The sequence below is a fragment of the Gallus gallus genome, chromosome 2 (assembly GCF_016699485.2).
Source record: "Gallus gallus isolate bGalGal1 chromosome 2, bGalGal1.mat.broiler.GRCg7b, whole genome shotgun sequence".
NCBI classification, from domain to species: Eukaryota; Metazoa; Chordata; class Aves; order Galliformes; family Phasianidae; genus Gallus; species Gallus gallus.
This window is the reverse complement of record NC_052533.1, coordinates 126,632,295-126,652,014: the sequence shown is the minus strand read 5'-3', so window position 1 is coordinate 126,652,014 and position 19,720 is coordinate 126,632,295. Positions and strand designations below refer to the sequence as shown.

At 40.4% G+C, this 19,720-nt stretch overlaps 1 protein-coding gene across 4 annotated transcripts in view; it reads right to left on the bottom strand.

The window, feature by feature from the left end:
• Window positions 1-19,720, bottom strand: part of CPQ (carboxypeptidase Q) — a 163,765-nt gene that overhangs the window by 86,143 nt on the left and 57,902 nt on the right. For all 4 annotated transcript variants that reach the window (XM_025147113.3, XM_046920523.1, XM_046920516.1 and 1 more), the window contains one exon: window positions 17,326-17,533. In XM_025147113.3, the coding sequence (XP_025002881.2) occupies window positions 17,326-17,533 (208 nt within the window). The remainder of the gene's footprint in view (window positions 1-17,325; window positions 17,534-19,720) is intronic.

Genomic DNA, 19,720 nt, shown 5'->3' with positions numbered 1-19,720 from the left:
GTTCATGGAAGAAAATGCACTGAATGCAATACCAGTAGTAGAGGTAAGGGAGAAATAACGCCCCAACAAACAGAATCTGATTAAGTCATGGCACGTTGTCCTCCACCCCCACTCCTTATAAGCCTTATAAGCCTTAACCAAAGTGCAGTTTGCAGATACAAGTTTGGTTACTAGATGTCATTTTAAAAACCTCTCAATTAAAAAATGCAGCTGGGTAAGAATTTCAAGGAAAAGTTGGTTGTTCTTAGTTATTGTTTCAAAAAGATGTGCTCCAGTCCACTCTCAGCTCTGACATCCACTGAATATCTTCCTGATTAGATCTCCAAGAACAATGTAACTCCAAACCCAAGCATGTTATAAATACATCATTTGCACACTGTCACACCCAGAAACAAAGCGTCTTACACAGCAAAGGTTTCCCACAGAATTTTCCAGCTCTTCTTGGAATAACTGAACTAAAATGCTCCCATTTCAGTGCAGAACACGCATAACGAACCAGCCAAAGATTTTTCTCAAAACTGTATATGCCAGGCTGTCAAATGTAAAACTTTCAGCAACCAAAAAGAGGATTCAGCACATGTAGCATTTATTTATTTACTAGTTTTTAAATGAAAATAAACTTAGAATACTTTTTCCTTGGTATTTATGGTCCCCTTCATCACTGTGCCAACACATTCTCATGAGTGCAAAAATAGAAATCTCTTCCTCCTATCCCTCTTCTTGATACCATAAGTATCAAGATACCAAAGAAATAACCCTATTTGCACAGAGACATGCTTAGTTGGGATAAGGAGTATGCAAGCAGAAAGGGAAAGTTGCAATCCTAATAAATGGATATGAAACCTGATCTTTTCCTTGGAAGAATTTGCTTTGTCTACCTTCAGTTCCCATGGCAGTTGTCTCCTACCTCTCCAATGGCTGACAACCTAATGGCAAAGGTTTTGAAGAATGTATTTAAACATGTACAGCAGAGGCACATAAGGCATTAAAACTGAGGTACTAGCACAAGATCTTGATTCTATATTCAGTAGGGAACTACTGCAGTCAGCAGAAGACTGAAAAGGGAGCTCAGCTCACAGACTGGTGCAATTTGGTGTTTGCTGAGTCTTTGAAGAGCCACTTAATTTCCAGGTTGTTTTCTTGTTTGTTTGTTTCTTAAAGAGATCGTTATGAGTCACAGATTTGGCCTATTGCATCTTTTCACAAACTATGTCTAAGCCAGTCTACTAGTGTCATGAATATCTGGGCATCCAGGAGGACTAGAAAATCCAAGATAATCCCTGGGCAAAGGAATGACTTCATCCCAGAGCAGAACTCACATGTTTGGACGGGGTCATGCACACGAACTCTCACAGGGATAGTGGCTCTGGGATGTATACCACCATGGACAAACTTTTCTCTGCAGAGGGGAATGCACATGCCAAACTACGCCCCAGTTAGATTCATTTCCAAGTACTTGATCAGTCAAAGATTCATAAAATCAATTAAGGTTTGGAAAGGACCTCAAGGATCATCGAGTTCCAGCCCCACTGACACAGGCAGGGTTGTCAACCACTAGATCAAATACTAGATCAGATTGCTCAGGGCCTCATCCAACCTGGCCTTAAACACCTTCAGAGATGGGGCATCCACAGCCTCTCTGGACAACCTGTGCCAGCATCTCACGACCCTCTCAGTGAAAAACTTCCCCCTGACATCTAATCTAAATCTTCTTTCCTTTAGTTTAAAACCATTTCCGCTTGTCCTATCACTGTCTACCTTTGTAAAAAGTTGATTTCCCTCCTGTTAATAAACTCCCTTTAAATTTTGGAAGGCCACAATGACGTTTCCCCAGAGCCTTCTCTTTTCCATGCTGAACAAGCCCAGTTCCTTCAGCCTATGTTCACAGGAGAGGTGCTCCAGCCCTTGGATCACCTTCATCACCCTACTCTAGACAGTTCCACATCTTTCCTGTGCAGGGGGCACCAGACCTGGACATAGTATTCCAGCTGGGACCTCATGAGGGCAGAGCAGAGGGGGACAATCCCCTCCCTGTCCCTGCTGGCCACCCTTCTTCTGACGCAGTCCAAGTTACTGTTGGCCTTCCGGGCTGCAAGAGCACACTGCTGGCTCATGTTCAGTTATTCACCTACCAGGACCCCTACGTCCTTCTCAGCAGGTCTACTCTCAAGGTGTTTTTCTGCCAGCCTGTATACATTTCTAGGATTATCCCAAGTGCAAAATGTTGCACTTCGCTCTGCTTAACCTCATTACATTCACATAGGCCCACCTTTTGAGCTTATCAAGGTCCCTCTAGATGATATCCCTTCCTTTTCCTATATCAACTACATCACTCAGCTTGGTGTCATCAGCAAAACTGTTGAGGGTGCACTCAATCCCATCATCTATGCCACTGATAAAGATGTTTAAGAGTACCAGTCCCAAAACAGACTCCTTGAAGGAGTCTGGTCATCAAATGTCTCCACCTGGACACAGAGCCATTTCCCACGATTCTCTGGCTGCAATGATCCAGCCAATTCCCTATCCACTGAATAGTCCACCCTTCAAACCTCTCTCTCTCCAATTCAGAGATAAGGATGAAAAAGGAAGAACACACATTAAATAAAACATGTTAACATGTTAAATAAAAAATTCTTTTTTTTATATCTTTTCACAGTACATCCTGGCCATCTATTAACTATGATAGTGAGTACATGTCAAACTGGCAGTGTACCATCCTGCAGATGACTATCTATCACAAACTGTTTGTCCTTTAGTTTGTTACAAGGAGAGAGAAATGTGTATTGGAATGCCTTCTTCTAGAAACTTCTGTTTACCTTTCTGCTGGAGGAGCAGTGCTTACAGATGTACGTGTTGCAGTATTTCCATGGCAGAGAAGGAGAGGTCAAAAGGAAGTTGCCTTTCTCTGGAACATAAGGCCAGTGAAAGTCATTATCTTCTAGAGAATTTAATTTAATAAGCCTTGGTACAACTTCAAGAAATAATGCCTCCTACACTGGCTTCATCAGAATATGGTCTATAATATCAGAGAAGCCTACCTGCTTAGTTTACAGTCTTTATTATGTATTTTCAGGCACCACAGCCCATAAAAAGGAACAGCAGTAGAGAAGGATCAATATCTTGGACTAATTTCATCAATATAAGGTACATATCTTCAGTAGAAGACAAAACCACCAGATCTGCAGAATTTCTCTGTTCCCACCAGGACTATCCTCTGTCAAGTTCACCTTCCTCTAGCTGATCTTCTTTCATAAACAGATCCCTTCTAAGTATAAGAACTATAGGATCTTGGTCCTATTGCCGCATAAAAACGTGACGAGAAAGAAAGAACACGAAAACTTTGTGACATCCCCACTTGAGTCCATGTTGTCTTAAAAATTCACCTCACAACTTTCTGAGGATGTTTAAAAGTTAGAAGAGAGATGTGAATGAGAGTTTGATCACTATTTATGAGGGTGCTTCAGAAACAACCCAAAGTGTTTTAGCAGAGAACTCCTGAAGACACGAGTGTCATCTCTCCCTTAGCCATGAACACTGCAACAAAAGTGGCTCAACTTCTGGCCTGAACAAGACAATGCCAGTTCTAGAACATTAAATTTGATCATGTGAGCTTACAGTATCCTTTGTATAGTGTGTCTCTGACAATGCTTTGGGATGAGAAGTTCAGCAGAAAGTAGTAGACATTCGCTTTCTTTGAGTTTATTTTAATACTTAAACAAGTGAGCAAGAAACTATTTTCTGAATGCTTCTCCTTCCTATTTTCTTTCAACACATAAATCAGAATTGAGGTAACAGTGCTGGGTAGGAGAGGCCACGCTGTAGGTCACTTCAAAATCTGAGAGCGATTACTTTGCATTTGTAACTGAAACAAACGATCCTCATAAGACTAGCACTGCCACATCAAGTGGTACACTGAAGAGGAAAAATCTCTTTAGAAACAAACAATTGCAAAACTCTGACCTCCAACCGCCTTCAGTTTTCCCTCAGATTTGTTCTTGCAGAGTTGGAATTCCCAGCACAAAGCAGCAGCACTGGGGGAGCCACATTCAGGATTCACGTGGGCATTCAGCAGGACAATGGCAGAGCAGGCCTACAGTTACAGCTTCACAACAGCACATAGTGTTGACAGCAAACACAGAACGAGTATTTAAACACAACTCCCTCATATTCACTCAGAAACATGCTCCTGCTGGCACAGAAAATGACAGCCTATTCATGGCTGAACCACAGAGCTGCAGGTCACAGTCTTCAGGCCCGCATGTCACATCCTTCCTCGTCCCTAAATTGCACTTTACTGCACAGCACCTCATTTCATCCACCACCAAAAAGGCTTTAATCATATGCCACTTTGCAGGCCATGGTGCAAGAATCTTGCTGCAGCACACAGCTAAGAAGTGATCCCTGCACACGGTTTCAAACAAACGTGAGGAAGAGGGAAGACCATCTCCCCCACTTCAAAAGGGAACTGCAGTAATTCAGCTGGCCGGGATCAAGTCTGTTGATTTACTACGATACGATGAGAGGGGATGGGAGCTAGAAATTTGGCATCTCCACTGCTGCAGACTTCCCACTGCAGTTCATTATCTGTTGTGGGCGTACTGTTCCAACAGTGAAGGTTGTGTCAGGTCAAAGACTGAAACAGTAGGCCGCATTGTGGTATCCTGAATTCACATTTGCTTTGCTTTTGTAGATTTGTAATAGGTAGGTTGCATAGAGAGTTCTTTTATTCGTCACAATTAAATACTTTTGTGCCCTTATGAACATGAAAAGGTGACACAGAACTATCTCATTCTTTCACTCATGATCTGAGTCAACTTTACTTTTTCTGCTACCATTTTTCCTTCACTCTTATTCTTTCCATAAAGCATTAAAATGGAGTGTGAGAAAACTCTTTTAAAAAGGCTGCTAATTCCAGGTTCCTCTTGAAAGGTTCAAGGAAGTTTATAATAAACATTTCAGATTTACCACTGTTTTCTTCATACTGAACCCACGTTGATACACACGGCCAATCAACTCCAATCTCACTTGCAGAACAAAACCTTTAAAGATGTATGTTTACTAAAACTGTAGCAGAAAATTATTTGCTTCTAAAGGCACAAGTTTTGATTAATTCTGAATCTCTGGAGAGATAACGAACAGAGTTCTGAAAACAGAATTTCTTCACGTAGCTCAGCCTAGAGAGCTACAATTTTTGTAGAATGTTATCTGATAGAGTTTATAACTGCAGTTGGTTCACCAAAGAAGAAATTCTTATTCTACACCACAGGAGATGGATAATCTGAGTTACATGATAGGAAAGACAACACATTACCTACCGACACTACATTCGTATCTCAGGTCAGTGCTGCATCCAAACACCAACAAGCTTCCTTTGCTCGTGGCACTACAGCTAATTTCTGGTTCCACTTGGTTCAACATCCCAGCTGTAAACTGATATTAGCAATTATGATCCACGTTACAATTAAATATGTGGTTTCATATAAATGAGAGAAAAAAAAAATCAGTTTTCTGCTTTAGAGATTCATCAGGAGATTTTAAAGTGCTCAAAGAAGAAAAATGAACTTACTGAAAATACACTAGCATCTTTTTGTACCACCCTCAGAGAAGAAACCCTTCTCCATTTCGAAGACACACATTTAAATGAAAACACAATTATAAGCAAAAAAAGATTATTTAAAAACACACCAAAAAACCCACCTGTATTACAACAGTTAAAATGATTTCAATGGCACTGAGTTTAAGCAGCTAAAATTACTGCAATTAGCTGTTCTTTCTCTAACCTCTTGGTGACTTTGGAAGATCACCTTAATTAAATGCAGTAAGTGATTCTCTGTTAAGCAGGGAATGGTTTTGTTGGTATTTCTAGTTGTTCTTCCCTTAAATATATTTTTTCCCTGATTGGGAAACCGCATTATCTTAGTGTTTTCAATAGGAATTTGAATTTCTTGAACAAAATCAAATATAGCAGCAAATGCAAGACATGCAAATTACATATTTTTCCATCTGTATGTTACTGTCTGGATTATTGGCTGGATCTTTAATAGCTAATATTCATGGTTTATGACATTGCAAAATCCTATGCTTACAGGTCACTAAAACTGCTTTAAATGTGCTGCATAGACAATAAGATAAACAAAGCTTTTGCAGCACTTACAGCATGCCAAATAATCAGATGCTCTCTCCACAGCCTGAGCCTTCGGCATTCATGAAAGACTATCAAATGTCTTCAATTGCTTCTCTACAAACACCTTCTCCAAGCATCATCTTTCAGTCCCTAATTTGTGGATCTGCCTAAAACAAGCTTGTTTACATGGCAGGACACACGTATCCAGGGAAAAGCTAGATGTCACCTCTTTACCTTCATGCCACAAGTTCTACCACATCTACTCAATCCTAAATATATCACAACTGCGCTCAGCAAACAAGGCAAGAATCCCATACGAGCCACCCTACCAGGGGTACACCATACATTCCACTTCTTTCTCCTAAAGACAAGTAGATCATGTTTCTTGCTTCAAAGTATTCACGATCTCTACCAATTAGTCAAGATTATTCAGAAGCTCCATTCTGTCCTCCAGAGTACTTAGTACTTTATCTCTCAGACCCTGGTTAACACTTGCTATCATGTTCTTTCCTTCATGTTGCTCCAGACATCATCAGATTTGGAGTCACACAGAAGTGCAAACGAGAACATCCACTTACTTGTTCTTAATTTACAGAAAAATCTGATACAGGTGAATAGAAACACCTGTTAGCCACTGCTGACCTTCTGCAACAAATAATCTCAGCCACTCTGAAAGGCTTGCTGGCTATTTTACAGAAATGAAGAGGTCAGTTATGCCGCTCTCTAACTGTAAATTGAGCGTCTCATAATGTCCACATATGAGGGACATAAAGCATTATACATTTTAATACAATGTAGAAATCTATCAACACCAAATTTACTGAAATTTAGACATTCTACCAAAGCCAGCTTATTTATATTTCTTTACACTTAGTTATAGCTCTTCCCTGAAATTCAGCATTTAAATTTGTGAAGGCAATTTTAAATTAAATGACAGATTAATCAATGAAAAGGTCAATGCGCCATACTTGGTGTTAAGGGTACAATCCAGTCATCTCGTCTAAATTATTTGAAGGTTGGAAACTCTAATGAATGAGAAAAAAAAATAATCTTCAGACTTGTGCTTGCTATAAATAGGCTTATTAACTATAGACTATTTATATGCACGGTGTAACAGCTGCAGACTTCCAGAAAGACTTGCTGAACAACTTGCAGAATGTGTTAAGAGACAGTCAAATGTACTATCAGCTGAGCATTAATTCCAGTTAAGTGAGCATATCCCTGCAGCACTTTAGCATATAAACTGAAGTCAGTGGACATCGGATAAAAGCAAAGAACACAGATCCAAGATATTTAAATCCCGACTTCAGGTTTGCAGTGCCAAGGAACAAAATCATACAAGCAAACAGACCACAAGCTGCACTATCTTCTTGTAAGACAGAGAGGAACATACTTGTCAACAGTTCAAGATTGTGTTTTTCCCTTTCCTTCACAAAGAGTAACCATTATCTCAAGTCGTCTTCTGTATGATTTGAAAGGGGAAAAAGGAGTGAGGACATCACATTTTAGAGCTCAGTAATCACTGTTGGCAAGAAGCTGGGTGACAGACGTTTCCTATTTGGAATGGTAGAACATGCTCTACTCTGCTGAGCAGCACATCACAGAAGAAGGTGTTCTGTAACTGTAGCTCATATTTATAGCTTACAGCAACAAATTCCATTAGAATGAAGGAATATTATTTCACGAAACAACTTCTCCCACAAGCAATACGTTAAACTTGGCACACGTAAAGGATGAGAGAAATCTTAGTCCCGTTGACATCAGCAAAAGTACAAACTAAGCCCAATGACCAGGCAAACAGTTAAAAAATAAAGCCCAGATTTTTAAATAATACAGAAGTACTGAGACAGCATTAGCATCCCTCTCTGCTGAGCTACGGAAAATCCTACTTCTACTTGAGTACCAGCAGTTGAGGAAAAAACACTGATTTGGTGCAATCTCTAAAGCAGTAGAGTTCACAGAATGTTGTTTCATCTTGGTATCATGGTATTATTCCATTCCCCACCCCGTACACGACAATTTATGTATGATTAGATGAAATGAGATACGGTCTAGGGGGTGGGAGTTAAGCAGTGTATATCAGGCCATTATACACTGTTCTTGAGACTAATATTTCACAAATGTGGTTGTAAATTCCAACAATGAAATGGAAATCAGATGTCGAGGGACTCTGCAACTACCAGAAGAATAACCATTTCAGTTTTTCTTTTGTTCAAAATCTATAAACCAAGTCTATGGAAGAAATGACAGAATAAAAACCAATGGGGATAGCAAACGTAGATTATGAGAAACATATCTTTCAGTGTACATAAAGAAGCATACTTACAGAACCTGTAGTGCAAAGTAAATTTTCTGTTAAATAGACCTTTAATAGGCCCTTCGCTTTTTTCAACTTTAACTAAAAGTGTAATATAAAGAATAGGAACTCACAGACTTTGACTACTACAAATAAATTTCTAAATACCCATATTTCTGTTTAAAAAAAAAAAGACAAAAATACGGAAGTAAAGATAATGATACAATAAAAACTGGAAATTTAGTTTCTATTTAAGAAGTCAAAACAGTGCTCTATTGTCTTAGGTGTTTTATCATTAATTTATATGTTTATACTTTGGTTTCTAGTTTATGCACTGTCAGTGTAGGATCTCATTCCTAAACACATGAAGTAGTTTAACTTTTCTGACCAGTATGACTGAAAAGAGTCAGACTGACAGAATGACTGAGGCTGGCAGGACCCTCTGTGCCCCTCTGCCCCACCCCTGCTCCAGCAGGGACACCCAGAGCAGGGGGCCCAGGCCCAGGGCCAGGCGACTTCTGAACATCCCCAGGGAGGAGACCCCACAGCCTCTGAGCAACCTGTGCCAGTGCTCTGGCACAGCACAGCACAGCAGTGCTGCCTGGTGCTCAGAGGGAGCCCCTGTGCTCCAGTTTGTGCACATGGTCTCTTGTCCTGGCACTGGGCACTACTGAAAGGAGACTCGCTCTTGGCACCTTCTCTTCAGGCATTCATGGACACTGATGAGATCTCCCTGAGCCTCCTCTTCTCCAGGCTAACCAGTGCCAGAACTCTCAGCCTCTCCTCACAGGAGAGGTGCTCCAGACTCTGAAGCATTTTTGTGGCCCTGTGTTGGACTCTTTCCAGTATGTCCAGGTCACTCAGCAATGGGGGGCAGAACAGACAGAATGACTTCCCTTGATCTGCCTAATGCAGCCCAGAATACCCTTGGCCTCCTTACTGGCAAGGGCACGTTGCTGGCTCATGTTCAACTTGGTGTCCACCAGGACACCCAGGCCCTTTTCTGCAGAGCTGCTCCCATCTGGGTGCCCCCAGCACGTGCTGGTGCATGGGACTGTTCCTCCCCATCTGCAGGGCTTTCCACTTCTTGCTGAAGTTCATAAGGTTCCTGTCAGCCCATTTCTCCCAGCTTGTCAAGGTCCCTCAGGATGGCAGCACAGCCCTCTGGTGTATTCGTCACTTCACCCAGCTCTGCATCACCAGAAAACATGCTGAAGGTACGTTCTGCCCCACTGTCCAGATCTTTAATGAAGGTACTAAATAGGACTGGCCCCAGTATTGGGACCTGAAGTACTACACTAGTTACAGATCTTCAACTAGACATTGCAACACTATCCACTGATCACCACCACCCTGTGGGTCCAGCTATTCAATCCACCTCACTGTCCATCCAGCCCATACAGAAACAGCTTCCCTCTATTGGGATCACATGGGTACAGTGCCAAAGGCCTCAGTGAGTATTCACTGCTCTCCTCTCATCCATCAGGTTGGTCATTTAATAACAGAAACTTATCAGATTGGTCAAGCATGAGTTTCCCTTGGTCAACTCATGCTGAATATACCTGATAATTTCCTTGCCTTTCACATGACTGGAATTGTTTCCCAGGGTGAGCTGTTCTATCTACCACATTCCTAGGCATCAAGGTGAGGCTGACCAGCCTGTAGTTCCCTGGGTCCTCCTTCTTGCCTTTCCTGAATACACAAGTGACACTGGCTTTCCTCCAGTCTTCAGGCACTTCTCCCAGCTACCATGACCAATTAAGGATTACTGAGCGCGGCCTTGCAATGACATCTGTCTGTTCTCTCAGCACTCATAGGTGCATCCCATCAGGAATAACATTTTATTAACAATCATTTTAAACCTTTCTGGTAACATGTGCTTTACCATTCATTTTGCTTTGCCAAATCACAATAAACACTTCTGAATCATTGTGACTACAATTTGCAATGAAGTTTCAGTGAAAAACAGCAAGGCCTTTAAGACCTTAGAAGCCTAAGGGACTCTTTTTAGGCTGATGAAAATGTATAAAAACTGTGTAACAATAGTATAAAGCAACAAGAATGAATGATATAATGATATCAAAGTTTTGAAGAATATACTAATGAGGCAAACTGAGAAACAGAGACTAACTGTCTTAAAAACCACAGCAACTGTGGGCAGCCCCATTGTTTTTACAAACTCTCTCCACATCTCGTTCTCCAAGCAGAAGTGCAAAGCATGAAATCGTAACATGTGAATTCGCAGTATGTGGAGTCTACCCACATTTTCTGCTGCTGGTTCAGTGTTTCACAAGAATACCATCTTTCTGACCATTAAAACTACTAACTGCTATATATTCGAGTAATTGTTTCTCTCAGTTACTACAACCACAAGCTTCTTGCCATATCACCTCTACTATTTCGTTTCTATGCAGTTGAATTGCTTCTGTCAGTGTTTCAGTGTGACTGACCAAGCCAAGTTCTTTCCCCCTTTCACCTCAGCTCCAGCCTTCATGTTTTAGATTTCACTCCTTTTAGTTTCCCTTCTACTCCACTAATCAAATCTTTCTCCACATTGGTCCTATTTGTTGAAATCTCTGAATCTGTACCAAATAGATCTCTATACCCAACCCACATGCTCTTAGACATGACATTTTCTATTAAACTTGATGAAAATATGCATTATTTTTTAACACTGCATTCATCTCCTGGACTGCAAACTCACAAACTCTCTTGGTAATTCTTCTGTTGTACAAGGTCTAACATATAGTCCTCCCCTAACAAATAGAAGCATGTTACTACAGCTATTTGACTTCTACTGTAGTGAACAGATGGTTTTACACTAATCCTTGATACCTGGCAGTAGTGTTTCTGGCACCTACTTATTCAGAATGGAAAGTAGAATATAGTTCCTTTCCTCCTTCTTCCTCAATATTGTGGTTTCTTACTTCATGCTTCAGGCAACTACTACATCAGCCAAACCAAGAACTACCCGTTAGATACTCTTGTGTATTAGAATGCAAGAAGGATCCGGTGTAATTTTAGAAGATATCTTTTTCAACATGGAAAAAAAAAAATGCTTCCACAATCATTCTGTAAACCCTATGTGTATTTGTAAATTATTACTGAAATAAAATCCCACAGTAATTCTTTAAACTACTGTGTGGGAGTAGAGACAAAGGAATGAGTGGGAAGAAAAAATATTACACTTCTTATATTGGTATCATCAAAAGGACTACAAAACTGTATGCTTAGATACATTCACCAGCAAAATCACTGTCCCATTGTCATTTCTACTGTCATAAATACCATAGAATCACAAGGTTGGAAAGGACCTACAAGATCACCTAGTCCAAGTGTCCTGTCATTCCCCTTGCTACCATGAGCCACTAAACCATATCTCGTAGTTCCTAACCAGTTGCAGTTTAGCAAGAAAAGTAGCTAAAACTCGACATTCAGAAGATCACAGTCCTCATCCCTGGTCACTGTTAGCCTGGTACTTCAGTAACCTAAAACACAACCAGTTGCTTGACAGCAGGTTGAATCACCCCACTTGGAAGAGGTACAGCTCCCATCGGACAGCAGGCAGGGAAGGCAGGTAAAGCTGATGCTTTTAATTTATACCACAGTGGCTCATACACACTGACAGCTCCTGTGCTACAGTTGGCAAGAAGAGAATCCTTGTAAAGACCTCCTGCCTTGCTTGCACCCCACCGAGCTCATCCCTTGCTTCTGTTCTTGCATCACCAAGCTGAGAGACACAGGACCCGGAGACCTCTCGATGATCAGCAGAAATGGCTGAGCAGACCCTTAGCCTGTTCTCAGCTGCCTGTTTGTACATGTGGTCTTGTCATTTTGATCCCATCTGAACATTACAAACATCATGTTACACTGGTGCACCTAAACCAATGTCCTTCAGCAAAACTATCAGAGGTATCAGTTTTGAATCTTTCTTCCATAAGTATGCACTCATGGCACTGATACTTCTGACTCCATCAAAGTAGTACAGTGCTTTTCAACTGTTGCCCCCTGCATACATATAAATCACCTATAAGATGTATTTGTTGCATACACAGATATTGAGATTTATAAAAAACGACAACAAAAAAAGCCTACTTGAGAACTCAGTGGTCACTCAGAATCTTAAGGAAATCTACTGCCAAGTTCTCCCCCAGAAGAATTAAATGCTTTCAGTCAGCTCTTGGGTTTTTAATGAGCAGTTCAAGTTTTAGAAGAATTGCCAAGCTCTACACACCACAAAATTGAGCTGCACTTTGGACTGAAAATTCCGTTTGCAGTCTGAAAAAAAAGTATATCAAAAAACAGCAAAATTGCCAAGTTAAAAGAAAAGTTTTCCTCCATATCAGTTTCATATTAATTTGACTGTTTTTATCACGACAAGACAATGTTCTTTGTTCCCTGGAGTTTTGCCCAGTATCACAAATTCCAGGAGAGGGCTGATTTTTGAAATAGGGAAAGGAAGAAGAATGTAAAAGCAAATAAGCTGCCTTTTCCTTTGTAGAACATATTCTGTTACATCAATCACAGATTGGTAAAGAACTTCACCATCAATTACCTCAGCATCTCTGTTTCTCAGGTCACTCCTAGGACTGCTGCTTTCAAAGTGCCATCCAAACTTGGCTCAGAGCTACAGCACATTCTTTAACGCTCTTTCATGCCTGTGGTGTTCAAAACAGAGTCACTTTTCAAATGGTACTTTTTGTAGATATGGCACTCCATAAAAACAGGAGGCAAAAAAGCAGTGTAGAGTGAATTCCTGGAACAGCTATTCAGGATTCTACAAAAGCCACTTATAAGCCTCCCTCTTTGTGCTCTACGGTATTTATGCTAGATCATAGAATAATGAGCAATCATTAAATGTATGTACTTTGTGAGGCACTTAGGAAGCTGTTTTCCCATCACTTATTAAGTGTAAAGTAAGTAAAACAGCACTGTACACCAAGAAATGTGCAGTACGGAAAGATACTGAAAGCCAGGATTACAGAAGAATTACACCTTTATCCGCTTTGATACCTTTGCAGTTAATCAAATATTTTGCAGTTCCGTGTTTGGCACATTGGGTGCATTGAAGCCAGGCTAGCAAGAAACAGCCACTATACGGAGCATTTCCCCAGAGATGGGAATGGTTGCTTCTGCACGCTAAGACCAAGCGTGCTACATCTGTATTAAAATGAAAAGACAAACATGTTTTACTGCCAGCTCTGCCCGAATGTCAAATGAAAACCACATTAGTTAACTTGTGAACTTCTCAGCCAGTCAGTCTCCAGTGTCAGTTTACACAGTCTATATGAAACAACTCACCAGTACACAATGCAGTACAAAAGGATGCTAACAGTATTGTCCCAGGTTCAACAAGAGGCTTCAAAAAGCCCTTCCCCAAAACAAAAGTCAGGAACAGACTGCATATATCTCTAGTCTGCAATAGCCTGGAACCCAGCAGGCTCTGATGCCATATTTTTTTCATTTCACAAACTCTTTGGCTCAACTGACAAGAGCCATATGGGCTGAAATACGTTAAGTCCCACAGCCCACAGGTTTTCCACTCTCCTGCTGTCCTAAGCACCGTGGGAATGTGATTCCAAGCTCAGGAAGGTTGCCAGGGCATCAAGCCATAGCATGTTTGGTCCCACTACTTCCTACCTACTTATACGTACAAAAGCTTGATCTTGAATTCATTACCTCATGGGCACAGCTTCACCTCCTCCGGGTGCTTAAAGGGATTTGGGCTTCAGCAGGAACTAAGCAATGACCTGAGGAGTGACAGTGACGGATGTCTCTGGGTGTGCCTGCTCAGAACATGCAGTCACGTCCACTGCGACATCAGCAAGGATGTTGTAGGGGAGAGCTAAACCTCCCTGCCTTAGAAAGAGTAACACAAGAGAAAACAGAACAGGGACACGCTGGGCTGTGCTGGCACTGTGGTATAGCGCATTTACCTCTACTGGTCAGATTTTTTCTACTCCACTTAAAAACTTAGTAGTGCAAAGTTGCAACTTAAGGTAGGTTTCAAAGTACACTTATCTTGGAGCAATTGGTGTCAAAGCATTTGTTTACTGCTACTGTCTGGCCAAACCAAAAGGACAGATCCGAACAGAAGAAATATCATCAGGTTAACTGTTCAAACAACTGTTACTGGGTACATGGACACATGCACTGAAGTCACATCATTTGCTTTTGAAGATTCATGCATGAGCTTCATGCTTCACAAAGCTACAAACATATTTCCTGTATTGCTTCAAGTTATTCAGAAATGTAAATGTATTAAAGTTAAGCATGGGAGCCTACCTAAAGGTTTGCAAGTTCAATAATTCTATCAAACATCATGACATGAAATACTCCTTGCAAAAAAGGAAACAAAGCACTTGTAGGAAAACATGCCAGAAGTATTTCAACTACTTTATTTTCTAATTTTACTTCTTTTTTTTTTCCCTCCTCCACTGCGACATGCCTGAGTCCACAATAAAATAAAATAAAATAAACAAGTAAAGCCACAGGGAAAAAAAGACTTAAAAAGGAGGCTCTGAACTGACATACTGCAAGAGTGGTCAGTGGTCAGATAATACTAATCAACACTGCTTGCAAGAGATAGACTTTTTAAACAGTTATGGTTTCCGTTTTTGGTGATTACTTCTAACAAATGTGCTAAAATCTCCGAGGAGGAATGAATGAATGATTTATAAACCAGGCAGTATATTAAAGTCCAGTAAATACATTGACAAATACAGGCATTCCTAGCATAGTTATTTCCAGAACTGTGTCACTTCTCACCAGACTTCATCTGTATTCCACAGTGACCCTCATTTTCAATTCTGTTCCAGCTTTTAACTTATAATTAACTGCAATATCTGTGATCGGTTATGTTTCTCAGGCTCCAGCCTAATTTGAACTGTATGGCTTTAGACCTTTGTCACAGCTATACCACCCACTGCTGATTCCTCACCCAGAGTTCAGAGATCCAGATTTGCCTTTGTTTCATTTCAAACCTCAAATTGAAATTTCGGCCCACGGCAAACAGCACCTTTCTCTTCCACTGCACTTGTAATGCATTTCTAAGCACTTTGGCACAAAAGGCATTGCAAGAATTTGGGTCTGCGATGCATTTTTTTTTTTGCCTGAATAGTTAGATTTTTCTGGATAACAAAGTCGAATTCGTGTAGTGAAGCATCTGTTAGGCTTCCAGGAACTGAGCACTAAAAAACCTAAACATTCACTTGTTTTATTTTTCTGTTTCTTGGTTACTTTTTCAAAGTGTGTACACCACCGCTCCCATTAACAGCAGCAGGGGGTTTGTAAATAAGTCTTTATCCAACGTTCCAAAAACCTGAACTTTTTGGGGTAAGAAGAGATCACAATCCATTTCATTACTTCAAGACACAGAGCAGGACAGCAAAGAGCATTTGAAAGCATACTTGAAGGTTACATTTGGACATTTTATAATCCAGGTGGAAACGCAGTAATATTGAAATCCACCAAACATAACTCAGGAAAGGTAGCACGTTAGCTGATGAGCGCATTACTGCCTCTTTGGATGACATGGACTTAAATTACTGTATAAATTTGGGCACTGTCTTTAACTCAGTACACGTTTTATGAACCTAAACTCGTAGCTGACGGTACGTAAACCCATCAGCCACAATGGTCATTACTTATCTCCTTGCCCAGTGATCAAGCTTCTGAAATTGCATATTTGTGTTAATACTTAGGATTTTGAGACATCAAAAGACAAAGCTACGGAACTTCTATCATGGAACAGATACAATTTTGTAACAACTATGGCCAGTTTACCCACTGGAGTTGGAAGACTACAATGTTTAGAAAGCAATCATGGCTCAGTAGATGTACTTCAGCAGCAGCTCCTACAGCTGCTGAAAGTGTGGTTGCATCAACATTTTTGTGAAAAACCATACTGCCAGAAAATTCATTCTGTGTTATAAACTGCCACAGAAGACCTCATACAAGGCACAAGTCCTCCAGCTCTACAAATGTTGTTTGTGTGATTTTTGTCTAAGAACTTGGAAGAAAAAGGAAAGTGACAAGAATGGCTTGAAACTGAAATCAGCAATTTCGGATCAACCAGTGATCAAACAGACTGCAGATACTTCTTAGTGCAGATGGTTCATTCCTTCTGTCTGACACACACGCAATTTCAGCTAGATGTAGAAAGTAAACTAAACTAACCTAAAATAAAAATTAAAAAAGATAAACTGACATCCTACATTCACTTTCAAAGTTAAGGAAATCTCAAGGAAACAATTCTATTTCCAGACAGCAGAAGATGCTTTATTTGGCTGATGACGAAACTGCTTGTAGATTACTAATAGAAAAATAAGCAAATTCCAAGCACAAATCCTTCTGGTAACCATAAATTTAACTTATTATTTAAAATAATAATTGTACTATTGCAGCGTTAGGATTTCACCTTTGCTTGCATAGATGCTCTGCGATATCTGCACAGATGGCACTACTTAATGTGAGCTTTAAGCCAGGGAAACAAAGTAAGATGTTAAATTGTGCACAATTTAGTTGAATTTCCTGTTCTTAGAACACAGCAATGCTTATAGTCTTGTAAAATAGCACATCTGAGTACATTCAAAGCCAGGCTGGATGTGGCCCTGGACAGCCTGGTCTGGTGGTTGGCAACCCTGCCCATAGCAGGGGGGGTTGAAATCAGGTGATCATTGTGGTCCTTTTCAACCCAGGCCATTCTATGATTCTATGATTACAAATGAGCCAAGTGGTTTTAACCCTGCTACCTGGAAAACAACAAGATGCCAACAAGTCCAAAATGAGGATGAACAGGTGATCAAGAGATACTCGTTTGAAGAGTATCTTATGAATGGATGTTTGGGTTTTCCTTCACATTTTTAAGAGCAAACTGAGTTTATTTTTGTATATTCTCACTCACCTGCTCTGGGTACTTGCTTCCAACTATTTCTGCCACTGTATTAAAAGAAGTAGAGTCCGGGTAGGTCTTGGCTCCCATCTTCAGGTACACAATGATCTTAGTGCCTCGGAAAGACATCCGCGACATCATTTCAGCATCTTCCACGGAGATGCAAGCAGTGGGAATCTGGGGTACGCCGGACTGATAGTTCTGCCAGCCAGTATGTGGGCTACAGGAAAGAAAAAAATAGAACAGTGTTAACAGCTTAGCTTGTAAGTTATTATCACCATTATAGAATTATTAAAAAGAACACTTCCGCTGCCATCCCCAGCACACTGTCAAAAGGAATATATTAGTTATGTTGGAATAAATCTTTCTAGAAAATACCTCATGCGGCTTTATACTAATCAGTATATCTGACTGTCATCATTCCTGGGAAGTTACTCCGTGTCAGCACAATTTAGGTGCTCTGACATCACAGTAGTAAATCCTCCGATACCACATTTTGCTGCTTCATCAGGAAGAAAAACAATGAAAAGTCAGTAAGTGCATTTTTTTCCTGTGACAAATAACCAAAATCGTATTCACTGCTTCGCCTACTGCAACATCAGAGTGGCTGTCAGAATGACACCTACTTTGAAGAGCACCGATATGAGAGACTTCAGAAAGACAATGAAACCGTAAAGCACACATTTACTCATTCTTAGTGCACTTGAGACTTCACAGCCACCACCTGCTGATGAAATAAAATATTTAGAAAAAACAGTAAATTTTAAACAAATGATGCAAAAAAAATGAAGAAAAATATACGCCATTAAATGCTTCAGTTCATTTAAGGAAATGCGGAGATGAAATTAAAAAGAAATCATACAAAAATCATAAAAAGAGTTAATCTTCCAGTTACACATTTTCTTTCACTAAGATAGCACTGGGTAGCCATAGTTCTTCCAGTGTAACCCCCTGTTTTCTCCCAGAAAGCTGCAGATGTTTCATGACTCTGTACAGCACATACTCCCCTTTCAGAGCTCCTTCTGTGCTACCTGAGGTGACTCCACGTCTGGCATCACAGGCTGCTAGAAGTTAATGGACAAGTTCTTTAACAAGTTCCTTCAACATTTTTTTTCCAAATTAGGCCATTATTTATCTCGTTTTCTGGTGCCATGGTTGAGATCTTTGAATCAGATCTGTAGGAAAAAGTACATGCAGAGAAAAAGAGAAACTGGGAACTAAATGTATGCCCAAGTCTAAAAATACTCCTGATATTACAACAGTCATTTCCTTTGTTTCCCACTCATTAAGGGAGCAACATCACTCCTTGCTTCAGAGGATGAGGACAGACTCAATACACACCTCAGAACCATTCTGATTTCACAGTAATGACAGGAAATTGACTGTTATACAACTACATGTCCTATATCCCAAAGTAAGCTTAGGACCGCACACGGAAATATTAGGGCAAAACTCCGCATGAGCTGCTCTTCAGTACAGGCCATCCTCTGCACCGAGATTTTAGGCTGAAATAATATTGGTACATCTCCCACTAGATTTTTCTCCCTTCATTTCAGGTTTACTTCATAATTCTTGTGTTTCGGATGCTGCCCCAGAGAGGCATTTCCAATACACATAAATTCTCAGTCATGTAAAAGCTTCCTCAATACTCATGAATATACTATTTATCTCAGTTACTAAATAATGGCTGTAGTAGTGAAATGCCTGTGAAGGAAGTTTCCAAAAGAAATCTCTAAAACTAAGCCATTTTTTTTACCTGCACATTACCCTATAAAGAAGGGCTGAAGTTGAAGCTTTGAGGCCAGATTACGGACATTCCTCACACTATTAAATTATCCACATATGTGTTAATCACAGAATGGCTGAGGTTGGCAGGTACCTCTGAAACCAACCACATTCTCTCCAGCAGAGACACCCATAGCTGCTTGTCTGGGGCTACATCCTATACATGAAATCTTCACCCATATGCCTACTTACAGCAGCAGACACATATTTATACATATTTAAACAATAAATCTGTGTTTTTAAAGTCTTCTAATTTGGAAAAATACATTTGAGATATTCCTGAAGATGTGTGGAGAGATCCACTTTCTAGAGATACAGATTAGATAAAATAGGAGAGATTATACAGTTCTAGTTCTTTAGAGTAAATCCCTCTCATCTCAACAACAGTAAGGTGTATCCTAGTCCATAACACAACTAGCAGACTAGATATATGAAAGCATTTAGTTGAAAATAAATACTAAAAATCATTTACAGAGCTTCCACGGGAGCTGCTTCAGAGTGTGGTCGGATCCATTCATTAGGTGGCAATAGTTTAAGAAGTCATTGCCCCCTGTCAGGAAGGCTGTGCAGGTGGGGTGCCCAGTAGCTCCCCTTGAAACAACAGAGCTTCCCCAAACTCCAG